At 49.3% G+C, this 14,358-nt stretch overlaps 1 protein-coding gene across 1 annotated transcript in view; it reads right to left on the reverse strand.

The window, feature by feature from the left end:
• The window catches only part of ABHD3 (abhydrolase domain containing 3, phospholipase), a 43,172-nt gene that overhangs the window by 17,041 nt on the left and 11,773 nt on the right, over window positions 1-14,358 (reverse strand). The window contains exons 2-7 of the mRNA XM_054394669.1: window positions 12,794-12,957; window positions 12,208-12,634; window positions 10,557-10,720; window positions 7,975-8,157; window positions 6,241-6,286; window positions 2,702-2,814 (exon numbers count right to left, since the gene is read on the reverse strand). Coding sequence (XP_054250644.1) covers window positions 2,702-2,814; window positions 6,241-6,286; window positions 7,975-8,157; window positions 10,557-10,720; window positions 12,208-12,634; window positions 12,794-12,957 — 1,097 coding nt within the window. The remainder of the gene's footprint in view (window positions 1-2,701; window positions 2,815-6,240; window positions 6,287-7,974; window positions 8,158-10,556; window positions 10,721-12,207; window positions 12,635-12,793; window positions 12,958-14,358) is intronic.

Below are 14,358 nucleotides of genomic sequence, written 5' to 3' on the forward strand. Positions count from 1 at the left end.
CAGAAGAAACTTCTTCCTTGAAAGGGTTCTCAAAGCCTGGCACAGGCTGCCCAAGGAGGTGGCCAAATCCCCATCTCTGGAGGTGTTTCAGAGAGGCAGAGATGTGGTGCTGAGGGCCATGGTTTAGCCCCAGCCTTGGGAGAGTTAGAGAAGGGTTGGACTGGATGAGCTGAAAGGTCTCTTTCAACTGAAGTAATTCTATGATTTTATAAAATCAGAGAGGAGGCTAACAAAGAAGGTATCATGGAGATGTCTGCTACAGACCTCCTGATCAAGAGGAGTAATTAGAGAATCCAAGTCTTTGAGAGCTGGAAGAAGCTGGGCACAGTGAACTGTAACAATCTCCACATCAACTGGAACAGCACAGCAAGGCACAAGCAGAGCAGATTTCTGAAGAGTACTGAGCACAATCTTTTGGTACTTGAGCAATGACCCAACAGGGAAAATGCTCTATGGACCTTTTCCACAGAAGGCAAAAACTGCCAGGTACAGGAAGGTGCAGAACAGTCTTGACTGCTGAGATTTTTTGATGGTGGACTTTGAAGATCAGAAGTGCATGGGGAAGGTAGGAAGTAGGATTACAACACTTCAGAGTTGGCTTTAATTTGGTCAGGGATCTGGATGGCAGCATCCCATGTTTGCCTGATGGGCAAAGGTCCGGGAAGGGTCTAGCAGAACTGCCTGCCCCTAGGTGGACATCAAGCACAAGTGTGGCACATTCTGCTGAGCAGGAAGCTGAGCAAGAGTGGCTGAAGACCAAAGTGAGGAACAAAAACTGCAGAGTGAGTTCAGCAAGGAAATATCCTGAAGGTGGAAGGGGTCTGCCTGGGAGAAAGTCCCTGCCCAGGGAGTGCTCTGCTGGCAAAACCCTGGGCAGCCTGAGCCTGCTCAGCAATGCAGCCTGCAGCAGGGAAGACAACTAAGGGCATTCTGTGCTCTGCTGTAAGGCAGAACAAGCAGGTCTGGGGCAAAGACTGCTGCCCTGTACACTTAGAAGACTGTATCTGGAGTACTGTGCCCAACTGTGGGCTTCCCAGTAAGGCAGGCACTGACATACTAGGGAGACTTGAATGTCTTCATACTGAAGACAGGCAACATCCCAGCAGCATGACTGGAAAAAGGCTGGCCTGATTTAAAGGCTTCCAAGTGACTTCTTGATTTGATTAGCACTAACAGCATTACTTGAACAGATCTGTGTCTATCCCAAAGCTCCCACAAGTCATCAGCAGAGGAATGTCAATACACAGGGCTACAGCTGCCCACCCTCCAGACACTGCTCACACAGAAGGGAAGCCTCAGTGTCTGCAGTGGTCCTAATGGAAATTCTCTCCTCCAACTCCTCTCAAAGAGGCTGCCTGAACCTTGCTCCTAGCTTCTAGCAGAGATTTTTCTAAGCAACTGTGCTACCATTGTGTGTTCTAGCTGTGCTTTCTGGAGAACAGCCAGGCTACAGCAAATCTGAGTCCCACCTGCTTCACAACCTAAACTGCTTGCAGGAACAGGACTACCTGCTTCTGAGCCAGACAGAGCACACACTCATCTCTTCCAGCTCCACCTACCCGTATGATGCAGAACCCAAACACTGACATCTTGTCACTTGCAGAGGTTGCTAAGAAACTTGGTATGTTAGCTCTGGTTCCTATTTTTGATCTCTCTGCTGCAAAGACAGACTCCATAGTTTCCTAAGATTGCATTGCCCATTTGTTTGGCTATCAATCTGCCTGTCAGTGTTTTGTGCCTTTCTCCACCACCCAACTTTTAAACGTTGGCCAATTTCAATCTTCCCTGACACAGAGCTAAAAGCCTCCCAGATGCTGAATTTCTAAAAGCCTTTGTCTAAAAAATCCAAGTTAGCTGCAATTCAGAAAGTACTGTAAGTATTGCACTGCCTACTGAAGTGTGAAGTGATTACAAATATAGGCTGGGTGAGGAGTGGCTCAAGAGCAGCCTGGAGGAGAAGGCCTTGGGAGTGTCAGCTGATTACAAACTCCCCAGCAATGGTCCCTGGCAGCCCAGAGCCAGCTGTGTGCTGAGCTGTATCCAGAGCAGGGAGAGCAGCAGGACAGGGAGGGGATTCTGCCCCTCTGCTCTGCTCAGACCCCACCTGCAGCACTGCCTCCAGTTCTGGGGCTCCCAGCACAAGAAGGACCTGGAGCTGCTGGAGAGGGTCCAGAGAAGGTAATGAGAGTGATCAGAGGCTGGAGAACCTCCCCTGTGGGGACAGGCTGGGAGAGTTGGGGCTGTGCAGCCCGGAGAAGAGAAGGCTCCAGAGAAACCTTAGAGCAGCCTCCAAGTACCTAAAGGGGCTCCAGGAGAGCTGGGAAATTACTTTTGCCAAGGGCTGGGAGTGCCAGGATGAGGGACAATGGCTTTGAGCTGGGAGAGGGGAGATTGAGACTGGAGATGAGGAAGAAATTCTTTGCAGTGAGGGTGGGGAGACACTGGCACAGGTTGCCCAGGGAGGTTGTGGCTGCCTCCTGCCTGGAGGTGTTCAAGGCCAGGCTGGATGAGGCCTTGAGCACCCTGGGCTGGTGGGAGGTGTCCTCCACAGCAGGAGGCTGGAACTAGCTGATCTTTAAGGTCCCTTCCAACCCAAACCATTCTCTGACTATGATTGCAGAGCACTAAGCTGCAGTCAGGCTCCCTCAGTGCCTTTTTACCATCATAGCCAAGCTGAGACCTGTGTTCCATAAGAGCTTACCCTCCCATGGAGACACCGGCTGCCATGAACGGAGCTGAGGGGTGCAAACCATGTACATGATGGATAACAGCCTCCAAATCCTCTGTGTTAGCTGCACAGTAAGTCCTTGGTGTCTGCAAGGAGTCAGAAGGAAAAATGCCATCATCAGCTTTTGCATTATCCTGCAAGGCAATGGTTTATGTAACCAGATAAATATAGCATTGATCATGGAGCTGCACTGCATGGCACATACACAGCCAGAGCCTGCCAGGAGGGCAGGGAGGCAGTTACCCTTCTTATCATTGCAAAACCAAACAGGTGACAAGTATCTGCAGCATCTGCCAGCTCCAGGATGTCAGATGAAAGCTGAACACAGAGCTGAACTAGACAGGACTAGAAGGGCACTGATACTTTAAAAGTGCTCTGAGGCAATGGGAACACCAGAAGGGCTGCAAGTCACAGAAAATAAAGGTATCCTGACAGGGTTACCATCTTCACCCACATTCCAGTGCAAAAGGAAACATTACAGTTCAGGTTCTGTCAGCTAGCATTTGAAAAGTGACCAACATCTGGATTCTGCTCCCAGTGAAAGCAGAGAAATTCACCAGTGCCATGCACCTCATCTACTCAAACACTGCATGAACAAAAGCAATGCAGCTCAGGTATCAGCCCTCCTCTGTCTACCATCAGCCTTCACATCTTGAATTGAGACTTGGAATGACTTGCACATGCACCACTAGGATTTGGGTAACCCCTTCCCTTCTGAAGGATAAGCACAGCTTTGGAGCTTCCCTGCAGACAGCTGCTATAGGACACAATCTGGGGGACCCTCAGAGCAAGGCAAGGGGGAGAAGTCCTTTTAGGTACAGTAACAGAAAGTTCTTTCTAACAGTGTCCCTCTGCAACAAAGGAGAGCTCTTAGCTAGAGACTCGCTGCCTACATGTTACAGCCCTTGACTTAACTACAGGCAGTGGCTGACCTGCCAATATTCACTAAAACTAAACATAAAAATACTTAATGATAAGTGGCTTAACCTTACCTCTTGCCTGGGGCAACAAAGTGTTTTAAAGGGCTGGGTTGGGGTTTTTTTAACTGCTTTCTGTTAAACAGCCTGCAGATCTGTGAGCAATTTTAACAGACTTGATTGCATGAAATTAATTAATTAAAAGACATTTAATAAGAGTATTGAAATGTTGAAGTCAAAGATTTAAAAAGGAAAGAAAACCTAAGTCTGGCTAATTAAAGCCAAACCCATTCCTGAGTTCTGCCTATGTTGCATGTGCAGCTCTGATCCACATGACTCACTCACTGCTGTTTTATACCCTACTAATTATAAAAGGTGTGAATGTGCTTTACTTAAATTAAATTGTCCAGCTTACAAGGAAAAAGAGAAGGGTTTTTTTGTGCCTAGGGTCTGATGTATTCTAACCAAAAGAGCATTTGATGAAAAGTTTCCAAAACCATCCTGCACTTTCAATTCAGTTAGAACCACAGAATGGTTTGGGTTGGAAGGGATCTTTAAAGATCAGCCAGTTCCAACCTCATTCCTGATACTTGAGTATCTATCTACTCACTGTGTGAAGCCCACATTTGCTGTGGTCAACCCAATATTTCACGATTCCACAGCCACCATCCACAGTAACTTCCAATACCAAACAGGAACTGTAGTTTAAAGCTGATTCTTTAAATAGAAGCTAGAAAAAGAACTCCTTGAGTGACTAATTTCTGTCGTGGTGCTCAGCTATGCTTCAAACTCATTAACTGGGGATTTGATACTAAAATGCAGAAACACCTTTGCAGAAGCTGTGATCAATTCAGCTGGTTTGCTTCACAGCAAGATCTTGCTCAGCTTAAAGATGTAAAGCTGATTAGGGTAAAACACACACAATACATCCAGACAAGAGCTCTTTTCTCTTAATGGTTCAGAACTTCATCAGTAAGGACTTTGTGTGCCACAAAACTGCTTTGTAGATCCATCTCCAGAAGTATGCAGAAAACTACTCTCAAGGTGGCAATATTTGCATTGAAATGCTTTATCTGATTATGGGCAAAGAGCCTGAGCTCCCTTGCAAGTTTGAAACCAGAGGATTAAAACCTGCAGAACAATACTGCCTATTATGTACATTTATTCCAGCTGCAGGACTGTCAACAAAAACGCAGCTACAGAAACAAAGCTTATTCAGCAATATTTCATCATGCCTTGTCCCTTGCTGCACAAAACAGTTAGCTTCAAGACTTTCTCATCTGTGGAACTGCAAATCATTCCTAAGCCAATGTGACAAGTCTGTCCCAAAGACAAGAAAGGGCTTTTTGTAGCTGTTTGTGTCATAAGTGCTGGGAAAAAAACACAGCAAGATATGTAACTAGTGGAGATGGTTCTCTGCTGCAGTGATTCAGCAACACATCACATGGATCAGTTGCAACTTCTCACCAGGTGAAAATCTGTTTTAAGCTCATATTGGGCAACTGGGAAAGTGGTGCTGATTGCTTCTGTTTCCATTTGGGTGCTAAAGCCATGGGAGAAAAGTGCATGGACTGAAGAGCATTTCTTGGACCTCAACGTCTTAGATACTGAGGTACTTTTTGAAATGAAAGTGTAAGGAGTGGCTGGAGAGCAGCCTTGAGGAGAAGGCCTTGCAGGTGCCACATGATTAAAAACTCCCCAGGAGCCAGCAATGGTCCCTGGCAGCCCAGAGCCAGCTGTGTGCTGAGCTGCATCCAGAGCAGGGAGAGCAGCAGCACAGGGAGGGGATTCTGCCCCTCTGCTCTGCTCTGCTCAGACCCCACCTGCAGCACTGCCTCCAGCTATGGGGCCCCCAGCACAAGAAGGACCTGGAGCTGCTGGAGAGGGTCCAGAGGTCATGAGGGTGATCAGAGGGCTGAAGAACCTCCCCTATGGTAACTGGCTGAGAGAGTTGGGGCTGTGCAGCCTGGAGAAGAGAAGGCTCCAGGGAGACCTTAGAGCAGCCTTCCAGTACCTGAAGGGGCTCCAGGAGAGCTGGGGAGGGACTTTTGCCAAGGGCTGGGAGTGCCAGGATGAGGACAATGGCTTTGAGCTGGGAGAGGGGAGATTGAGACTGGAGATGAGGAAGAAATTCTTTGCAGTGAGGGAGGTGAGACACTGGCACAGGTTGCCCAGGGAAGGTGTGGATGTTCCCTCCCTGGAGGTGTTCAAGGCCAGGCTGGATGAGACCTTGAGCAGCCTGGGCTGGTGGGAGGTGTCCCTGCCCATGGTAGAGGCTTGGATCTGGATGACCCTCAAAGTCCCTTCCAACCTCAACTATTTTATGAAATGAGTCCATGAATTTTAATGTTACAGGTATTAATGATTTCAATTGTTTCCTAAAATGAAATGTTTACAAACACTCTGACCAGTTGGCCTCTGAATTTTAAAACAGAAGGTGAACAGTGGGCCATGATTGATCTACCAGACCATTAGATTCTCTTCTCTGCATTTTCAACACATCCTGTGAGTTTCTCCCAGCTGTACCCACAGCCAGCAATGATTCCATACGTAATGCTTCCAAGTGAGAGAGGCTACCAGAGAAGTGATCCTTACCAAGAGCTCCTCACCAGCAATCCCCCGGTTGTTAAAGACCACACACCTAGAGATTGAGATGATAAATTCCATTAGACACATTGCTGATTGCAGTGCAAGAGACCAACACACCAAGAATGAAAAATGCAGAAGGCAAATTGAGCCAGGTCTAGGAATAAGCTCAGCACATCGATACTTACAGTCCTAGAGAGCCTAAAGTCTGACCTGTGTGGAACTACCTGTACGGCAAAATGGAGCTCAGTGAGGTCAGAGGTCTGTGATGGTGCTGGCCAAGGTCAGCTTGCAGGATGAGAGCCTGAGGTTGACCTGAAGATGGCTCATGCAGCTTGTTCTGCCTGCACTTTCTGCTGGTCAAATAGAGCCAGGAGCTCTGCCAGGGCAGGGCTGAGCCTAAAGCTGTGCTCTGAAAGAGAACCTCACAGACATCCTCCAGAATACTGAACAGCAAGAAATGAGCTAAATCAGAATTCCTATGACAGCTGCATCTTAGCTGCAGGTTCTTGGGGATGAGCTTTTTTGGTCTGGCATAGCAGAAGTGTCTCTTCTCTCTCTGCTGGTGGGAGTCTCTGAATTCTGTAGCAGTGTTACCACGATTTAAGGGCCCAAGCTTTCTTACACACTTGACTTTTCCATTAGTCTGCTACCACCTCACTGTAAGCATTTTATGAAATAATCCACACAGAGTTTAGATGCATTCAAGGCAGGAAAACTTACTTATTTCTGTATTTTTCTCAAATGTTGCTGTTTGCAAACAAAAGGACAGCATTCTATTGAAATATGACCTAAAGTTCTCCTTTTTAATGCTCTACCTCTTTTCCTTAGGTGATCAAAACCAGATATTTCTTTCAGGAACACTTCCAAACTGAATAATGAGTAACTAGCTGTTGGTTTGAAGGCTTTCCTCTTGTGATATTTTTATTGGTAAGCTTTAAAGTGACTTAATTTAAGAGTACTTGGAACAGTTAAAGTGCTTCTTTACTTTCCTGATTTAGTAAAGCAGCTCTCCAAACCTCCAAGCAGAGAAGAGAGAGGCAGACATGTAGATAAAAGCTCATTTATACATAGCTGAAGAACTGATTATAGGCAGCACCAGAAGCCAATCTGCACAGACCAAATGCAATGTTCCAAATACAGCTCCTGGAACAGTCACAACTTCTTTTAAAGCACAGTAGCAGCAATATGATTACGTAAAGGAATCTACTCATCCACTAATCCATTTATTTTATCCAGCTCTGGCCAGAAGCCTTAATAACAGAACTAAATCAAGCAGCGACAGTTAGGAGGTGACAAACCTCTTCCTTAACCACCAGCAGCAAGAGGAAGCTCTCCTTTCTGCACTCACAAGTTTGAGGCTGCTGAATCAAGCAATCTTGGCATTCAGAAGCTGACCTCTTCCGAGGCCAGCTGCCAGCAACACATCCACATGGGTCTGCTTGGAACTGAACACAAACTCCTCCAGGAAGTGTAAAGGTAACATGAATGCTGATCTCTCATCAGAAGCAGCAGCAAAGGTCTGTGCAGGCTTAGCTTGCTTCCACTGCAATCTCTGGGGCACATCTGCAGTCACTAAAGCAACCCTGTCACATTAGTCTACTATCATTATTATTATTATTACTAATAATACTTTCTTCCATGAGCTAATGTCTCTAGGTCTCATTTGCCTTAGGAAGGCACATCTCATACATATGCATACTTAGGTCTGATGCTACTAGAAGCAGCAGAATGCAACAGCACCTGTATCCCAGCGTTTCACTTTGATGGATCATGTGAAGAATGTAGGATTCCTTGCTTGTTCCTGTCAGGCCAGGCAGCAGCAGGACAGTGGGTCTGGTGCTGGCATCCGGATAATATAAGCTGCCATTATTATCAAACCAGTCCAGGGAAATCTGTCCTCCATCTGCTGTTTTAATGAGCTCACTGAAAGGCACATTTCAAGACAACACTGATGAGATTGGGACATAGATGGCTGGAGTGCTTGCAGAGTACAAACGAGCAGGTGTCATCAAAAACGCAGAACTCCAAGTGCCAGCTCATAGGTGTAGTTGTGTGTTCCCCACCAGAGAGTGCCATGCCTGCAGCTGACCTGAGTGAACACACTCAGCCTGTGGAGTAATTCCTGTTTCCAAGAAATGAAAAGCTGCCTTTCCATGAATTGCTGCTGATGTCATGGAACCTTTCAACAGCTGTGGGGGTTTGGCATTGCCTTCATTTTCTGTAGGCATCCTTTGGATCATCTGAGACTCCTGATGGCACACTGGGCATCGTGTGACACATTTAGCACGTTTTGGTCTCTTTACCCAGAGAAGCAGCACGTATCATGGCTGGCACTTGGGTATGCTTTTAATGCAGGCACACACTGTGCATCTTTCACCCTGTACCTCCACAAACATCACTAGGATGCAGTCTTAAACCACATATCTTAAGAATGAAACAAATTTATACCACCACAGGAAGCTAAGCATGCATTAAACAATGACAAGAAGGTTTCCATCATTTTTTTTTAAGAAACACACAGCATTATCCCTCTTCCTGGCAATAAAGACACTGATGGGAGAGCTGGTATAGGAACTACCAAAACGTCAGCCTAACTTGCATTAGATTTTTCAGTTGAAAGTCTTGATAGCACCTACTGCAGATTTCAAAGCTCGTCAGCCTTGTTGGACTCACTACCTCAGCTTTGCCCTATTTCAGTGCTGGGAAGCAGATGCACTGCTGGTGTGTACTGCCAGCACACTCTCCAATGGTGCAAAAGAAGCACTGCCCCATGAAACTATGTTTCTTCCCTCACAAACCTTCAAACAGAGAGCACACAAGAAGGGCTAGAAAAAAGTGGACATGGCCATGCAGCTGAAATGTTTCCTAGTTACTAAGGGAAGCTGCTAAATGCTGAATCTATTCTGCCATGAAAACAGAGCTGAAACAACTTGTGCTGCATCCAGGTTCCGGCACAGAAAAGCACTTCTCCTTAGCTCCTATGCCAAGTGCCTCACTTGCCAGACTAAGCCTCAGCTCTGTGTGAACAAGATCGGCTAAGGACAAACACTAAATGCAAGTTTTTTCCCACTCTTAGAATTTAGGCATCAAAGAACACAACACAAGCCCCACAGGAGCAGTTACTCCAAAAATCCCCTGAGAAGGCTAAATGTGGCTGTGCCATGGCCAAGGCAGAACTTGCTGCTTCCATGGGCAGGTACAGTGACTGCATGGCCTCTGCTAAATGGTGGCATTCAAATACCAGAATATTGGATTCAGCAGGTGACTGGGCTGCTGTCCAGAGGGACCTCCACAGGCTGGAGAAATGGGTTGACAGGAATTTCATAGCAGTGCAAAGTTCTGCACCTGGGGAAGAACAACCCCATGCACCACTACAGGCTGGGGGCTGACTGTCTGGAAAGCAGCTTGGCAGAAAAGGACATGGGGGTCCTGGTGGACACCACAATGAACACAAGCACAAGAAAGACCAACAGTCTCCTGGGCTGCATTAGGAGAAGGAGCATTGCCAGCAGGTCAAAGGAGGCAATCCTTCTTCTCTAATCGGCACCAGTGAGGCCACACCTGGAGTACTACTAGGTCCAGTTCTGAGCTCCCCAGTACAAGGGAGACATAGGCATGCTGGAGAGAGTCTGGCAAGAACCACAAAGATAATGAAGGGAGTGGAGCATATCTCCTGGGAGGAAAGGTTGAGAGAGCTGGGACTGGCCAGCTGGGAGAAGAAAAGGCTCAGGGGAGATCAAAGTATTTTAATACCCAAAGCAAAGGGCAAAGAGGACAGAGCCAGCCTCTTGTGAGCAACGCCCATTAACAGGCCAAAAGGCAATGGGCACAACCTGAAACACAGGAGGTTCCCTCTGAACATCAGGAAACACTTTTCCACTGTCTCTGTGACTGAGAACTGGCATAGGCTGCCCAGAGAAGCTGTGGGGGTGCCATCCTAGGGATATTCAAAAGTCATCTGAACACTATCTGGGGCAAATGGATCTAAATGTCCCTCCCTGAGCAGGGGCATCAGACAAGGTGACCTCGAGAGGTCATTCCTGACCTCAACCACTGTTTGATCCTGAGAGCTTATAACCACATCAGTTCCTATACTGTCACCAATATTTCAGTGCTCCAAGACTCTCTGAGCTAAACCAGGGCCATCTGGGAACCCTGCCCTTTTAAACCCACTGCATATAGAACACAAGGCAGAGGTGGTTCCAAGCCTGTGGTAGGTTTTTAAAGGCAGGCATAAAGCAAACAAACGGGCAGCAGCTTGAGCAAGGCCAGCAGCTGTGCCAGCTAGCCTGTGGGTCACTTCCCAGAAGCAAGGCACTTACTTCCTGTACTGTACTTGGGGTCGGGAGGTGATGAAGGGGCGCAGCAGGGTCTGCACCCGACCTTCCCAGCACCAAATCGTGGGGTAGTAAGTTTCTGTCACAACAGGGCAATGCTCCTCCAGAAAGCGACAGAAACGGTCGTTGCTGGCCACCAGCTGGGGTTTCTAGGAAGAAAGACGTAGTCAGGCAGGGGCAGTCACATGAAAACAACTTACACATAAATAAACAGATGAAAGTTGGTTTAAATCCTCACCCAGTAAACTGACTGCTCTTACAGAATCATTTGCTATGCTTTTTCCTTTCACGCTGAAGAGGTAAGTAAACCAAAACCAAATTAAATGCCAAAAGGCCCAAATGAAAAGTGAAAAGCTCTTAAAGACGAGGGACTCCTTACCTCTGTCTGATCACATGCTGTTCTAGCTCTACTTTTAGCAGCATTGTTTCTTTCAGTGACAAATCCAAACCCCACTGTCTCTCAGCAAGCCCAGAAGGCTTTTACCAAATGCCTTTCAGTGCACAGAAATGATGTCTCATCCCTGTACTTCATGCACCTGCAGTAGCTATTTTAACCTGGGAGAACACTCCTCTTCCACCTCATGCTCCCCAACTGCATTGGTTGCTCATCTCCAGTAACGCTCTGTGGACAGAGATTTCTCTTACAGATTCCATTTGTGTACCAATTAACATGGCAATGCCTCTGTGCCAGAAAGCTTGCCTTTTTCCAACTGCATTTCCTAAACTACTCTTTCATACTGGCTCTTCAGCAAGCAAGCATTAGCAGGACAGTAAGAGGTGCTTTGAAGAAGACCATTAGATGTACACAGCAGCAGTGGTACATCCTCCTGACCCTTAGTTTTTCTCCTCTGGCCAAAATCAGGTCCCCTCTTCTCCACGAAGAGGAAGGCTGCCTTCCCAGTGGTTCTGTGAAGGACTGTGGCAACATACATGTCCTCAGCACTAAGAAATCTTTTGCAATGCCTCTTTTCATCTGATTAAGGATTCAACGAGGCAGCTCACCACGGGGCCACTTTAGATCAGTTCAGGCCGTGTCTAAGTGATTTGCCAATGCCTAATTTATCCGTGAAACCGCTACAGAGGAGGAGATGAACCAGAGTGCTCCTGGAACGCTGCAATCGCGGCTCCAAAGTGGATCCCGAAGACAGGCACAAGGGCAAATTGCTCCATCGCCAGCCTTGTAACCCACACAACTCGGGTTTCTGTGCTGGAGAGAGGGCTTCCGACCTCCCTTTCCAACCCAGCGTTCCCAGCCAACCTCTCCCCCGGCAGCACTGCACTTGGGGCGACAGACGCCAGAGCCCCTTCCCTGCCAAGCCGGGCGCTGCCTCGGGCCGGCCGGCCCTGCCCGGGGTGCTGCGCGGGGCCCGGCCTGTGCGGGACGCCAGAGGGGACCCGGAGCGGCACCTCCGGAAGAAGGGCGCAGGACTGAGGAGGAGGCGAAGGGCGCAGCGCCCGGCCCCGAATCAGCCCTTTCAGGTGCCGAGGCTCACCCTGCCCTCGCCAGCGGCGCGCCGGCTGCCTCCCCTGCCGGGGTGGGGTCGCGGTGACCTTGGCGGGATGCTGCCCGCCGGGACGGGCTCCCCTCGGCGGGACACCTGCGGAGCCCGCCCACCCCGCCGCCCTCCCGGCTCACCTTGGCGATGCTGCTGAGATAGTAGCAGGCGTATGCGACACCGAAGCCCAGGACCAGGGACAAGCCCACGCCAGAGCCGAAGAGCCCCACGCGGACTTGGTTCTCCAGGTAGAGGGACAGCTCCCTGGTCAGCACCTGCCAGTCCATTGCGGGGTGGAGGGCAGGGCACGGCAGGGCAGCGCAGCGCAGCACACCCCCGGCTGCCGCGGCCAAGCACACCCCGGCGCGGCGGCGGGAAGGAGGAGTTGCCGCCCGCCCCCCGCTGCCCGCGGACCGCTCCGCGCTACAGCGCCGCCGGCGGTATCTCCGCTCCGCCCCGCCGGGACGCAGGCGGCGGGCCGAGGCGCCGTCCGGCTTGGAGGGATCAGGACCGGGTTCGGCGCGAAGAGAGGGGCTGCAGCCCGGCCGGCCTCCTCCCGCTAGCGGCCTGCCGGGCCGCTAGGTCCAGCGCCTCGCCTGCAGGGCAGGGAATGCCGAGCGGAGCGGCGGCGGGGCGCCCCGGGAGGCGCGGGGCAGGTCGGCCGAGGGGTCTGCAGGGCCGGATGGTGGCAGGTGCCTGCCTGGAGCTACTTCGGTGTCACATTACCGCAGCGCTTCCCCTCGGGCAGGGCGTGTGGGGTCACACCAGGGACCGGCCCCAGAGCGTGAGGAGTAGCTGGTGCTGGCCTGTGGAGACTCGGTCAGTTCGGACAGGCAGCGTGTCCCGAACACTGCTACTGCTGTGGTGTCCAGTAACGACGCGTAACGAAGCTGAGGGAGGCTCTAGAGAATAAGCTTTATGAGGAGGAGCTGAGGGACCTGGGGGTGTTCAGCCTGGAAAGGAGAAGGCTGAGGGGAGACCTCATTGCTCTCCACAGCTCCCTGAGAGGAGGCTGCAGTCAGGTGGGGGTTGGGCTCTGCTCCCTAGTCTCAGGTGCTAGAAGGAGAGGAAATGGCCTGGAATTGTGCCAGGGGAGGGTTAGGTTGGAGATGAGGAAAAATGTCTTTGCTGCAAGAGCGGTCAGGGATTGGAAGAGGCTGCCCAGGGAGGTGGTGCAGTCCCCATCCCTGGAGGTGTTCCAGAAAGGTGTGGCCATGGCACCTGGGGACAGGGTTCCTTGGCCATGGTGGTGTTAGGGTGGTGGTTGGACTCAGTGATCTTAGAGGTCTTTTCCAACCAAAACAATTCTGTATCATACAGGTGGACTAGGAGACACCAAGGCTAGATGCACCAGTGGCTAATCGCCAATCTCTGTCTAAATATTTAGAGTGAGACTGAAGCCTGCAGCTGCTTTTCTACATCTCACTGCTGTTACAAGACAATCATGACGATTTTGATTTGATGTGTTCTCTACCTCCAAGGAGAAATTCTGTTTGCTCCCTTTTCAGCTGTATGCAGTGTTGCTTGAGGCCCTCATGTGTTTGCTAACTCAGATGTTTCCCCCTTCAGCTTCAGAAGAGCACATACAGTATCTGTGTCTTTCCTTGGCAAAGTCCTTGGAGTCCAGCTGATAACGCAAAGGTCTTGGAGAGCTCTTTTCCATACCATAGAGGGAAGTGCTTCTATGTTGGTGCTGTGTGTCAAGGCAGTGTGTTCCAGTCCTGCTGTCACAACCACCAGGAGAAGCCATTGAAGCATCTCAGCAGTGGAACTCTGCAATCAGATAGTTGTTTCTGATTGCACTACAAATTTGGTTATGGGATCTGGAAGCACTGGCTATGTCTTGTTATTCAGTCTGACAAGCAGAAATCTTCTACTTGCCAACTTTTTCCTCTCAAATAAAAGCAGTTTGTACAATTTTAAGAATTTGTCATTAAAGAGCCATAATAATAAAAGTAACTAATGGATGAATAAAGTTAAGTCAGTAATGAGTGTGTTGCAAATTTCTGAAGACATCTCAAAATGTCTATTTTCCTGGTCAGCTCTCCAGATTTCTAAGGACAGAGGGGCACAGCTACTGCAGCTGCTGACGAGTATGGGAATTGGTAAACAGAGGCTAGGGAGGATCAGGGCTTTGTTTCTTTTCTCTGCAGCTGGTACAGAAGAAGAAACATGAGCAGGTGGAATACCTCTTCTCATCAACACTGTTCTTCCTCTGCTTTGCCTACAGAGAAGAGCCATACTGAGCTCCAGACTGGCTGGAATGTGTGTTGCACACCACAGATAAAAGG

This window comes from Indicator indicator, chromosome 31 (genome assembly GCF_027791375.1).
Source record: "Indicator indicator isolate 239-I01 chromosome 31, UM_Iind_1.1, whole genome shotgun sequence".
Taxonomy (NCBI): domain Eukaryota; kingdom Metazoa; phylum Chordata; class Aves; order Piciformes; family Indicatoridae; genus Indicator; species Indicator indicator.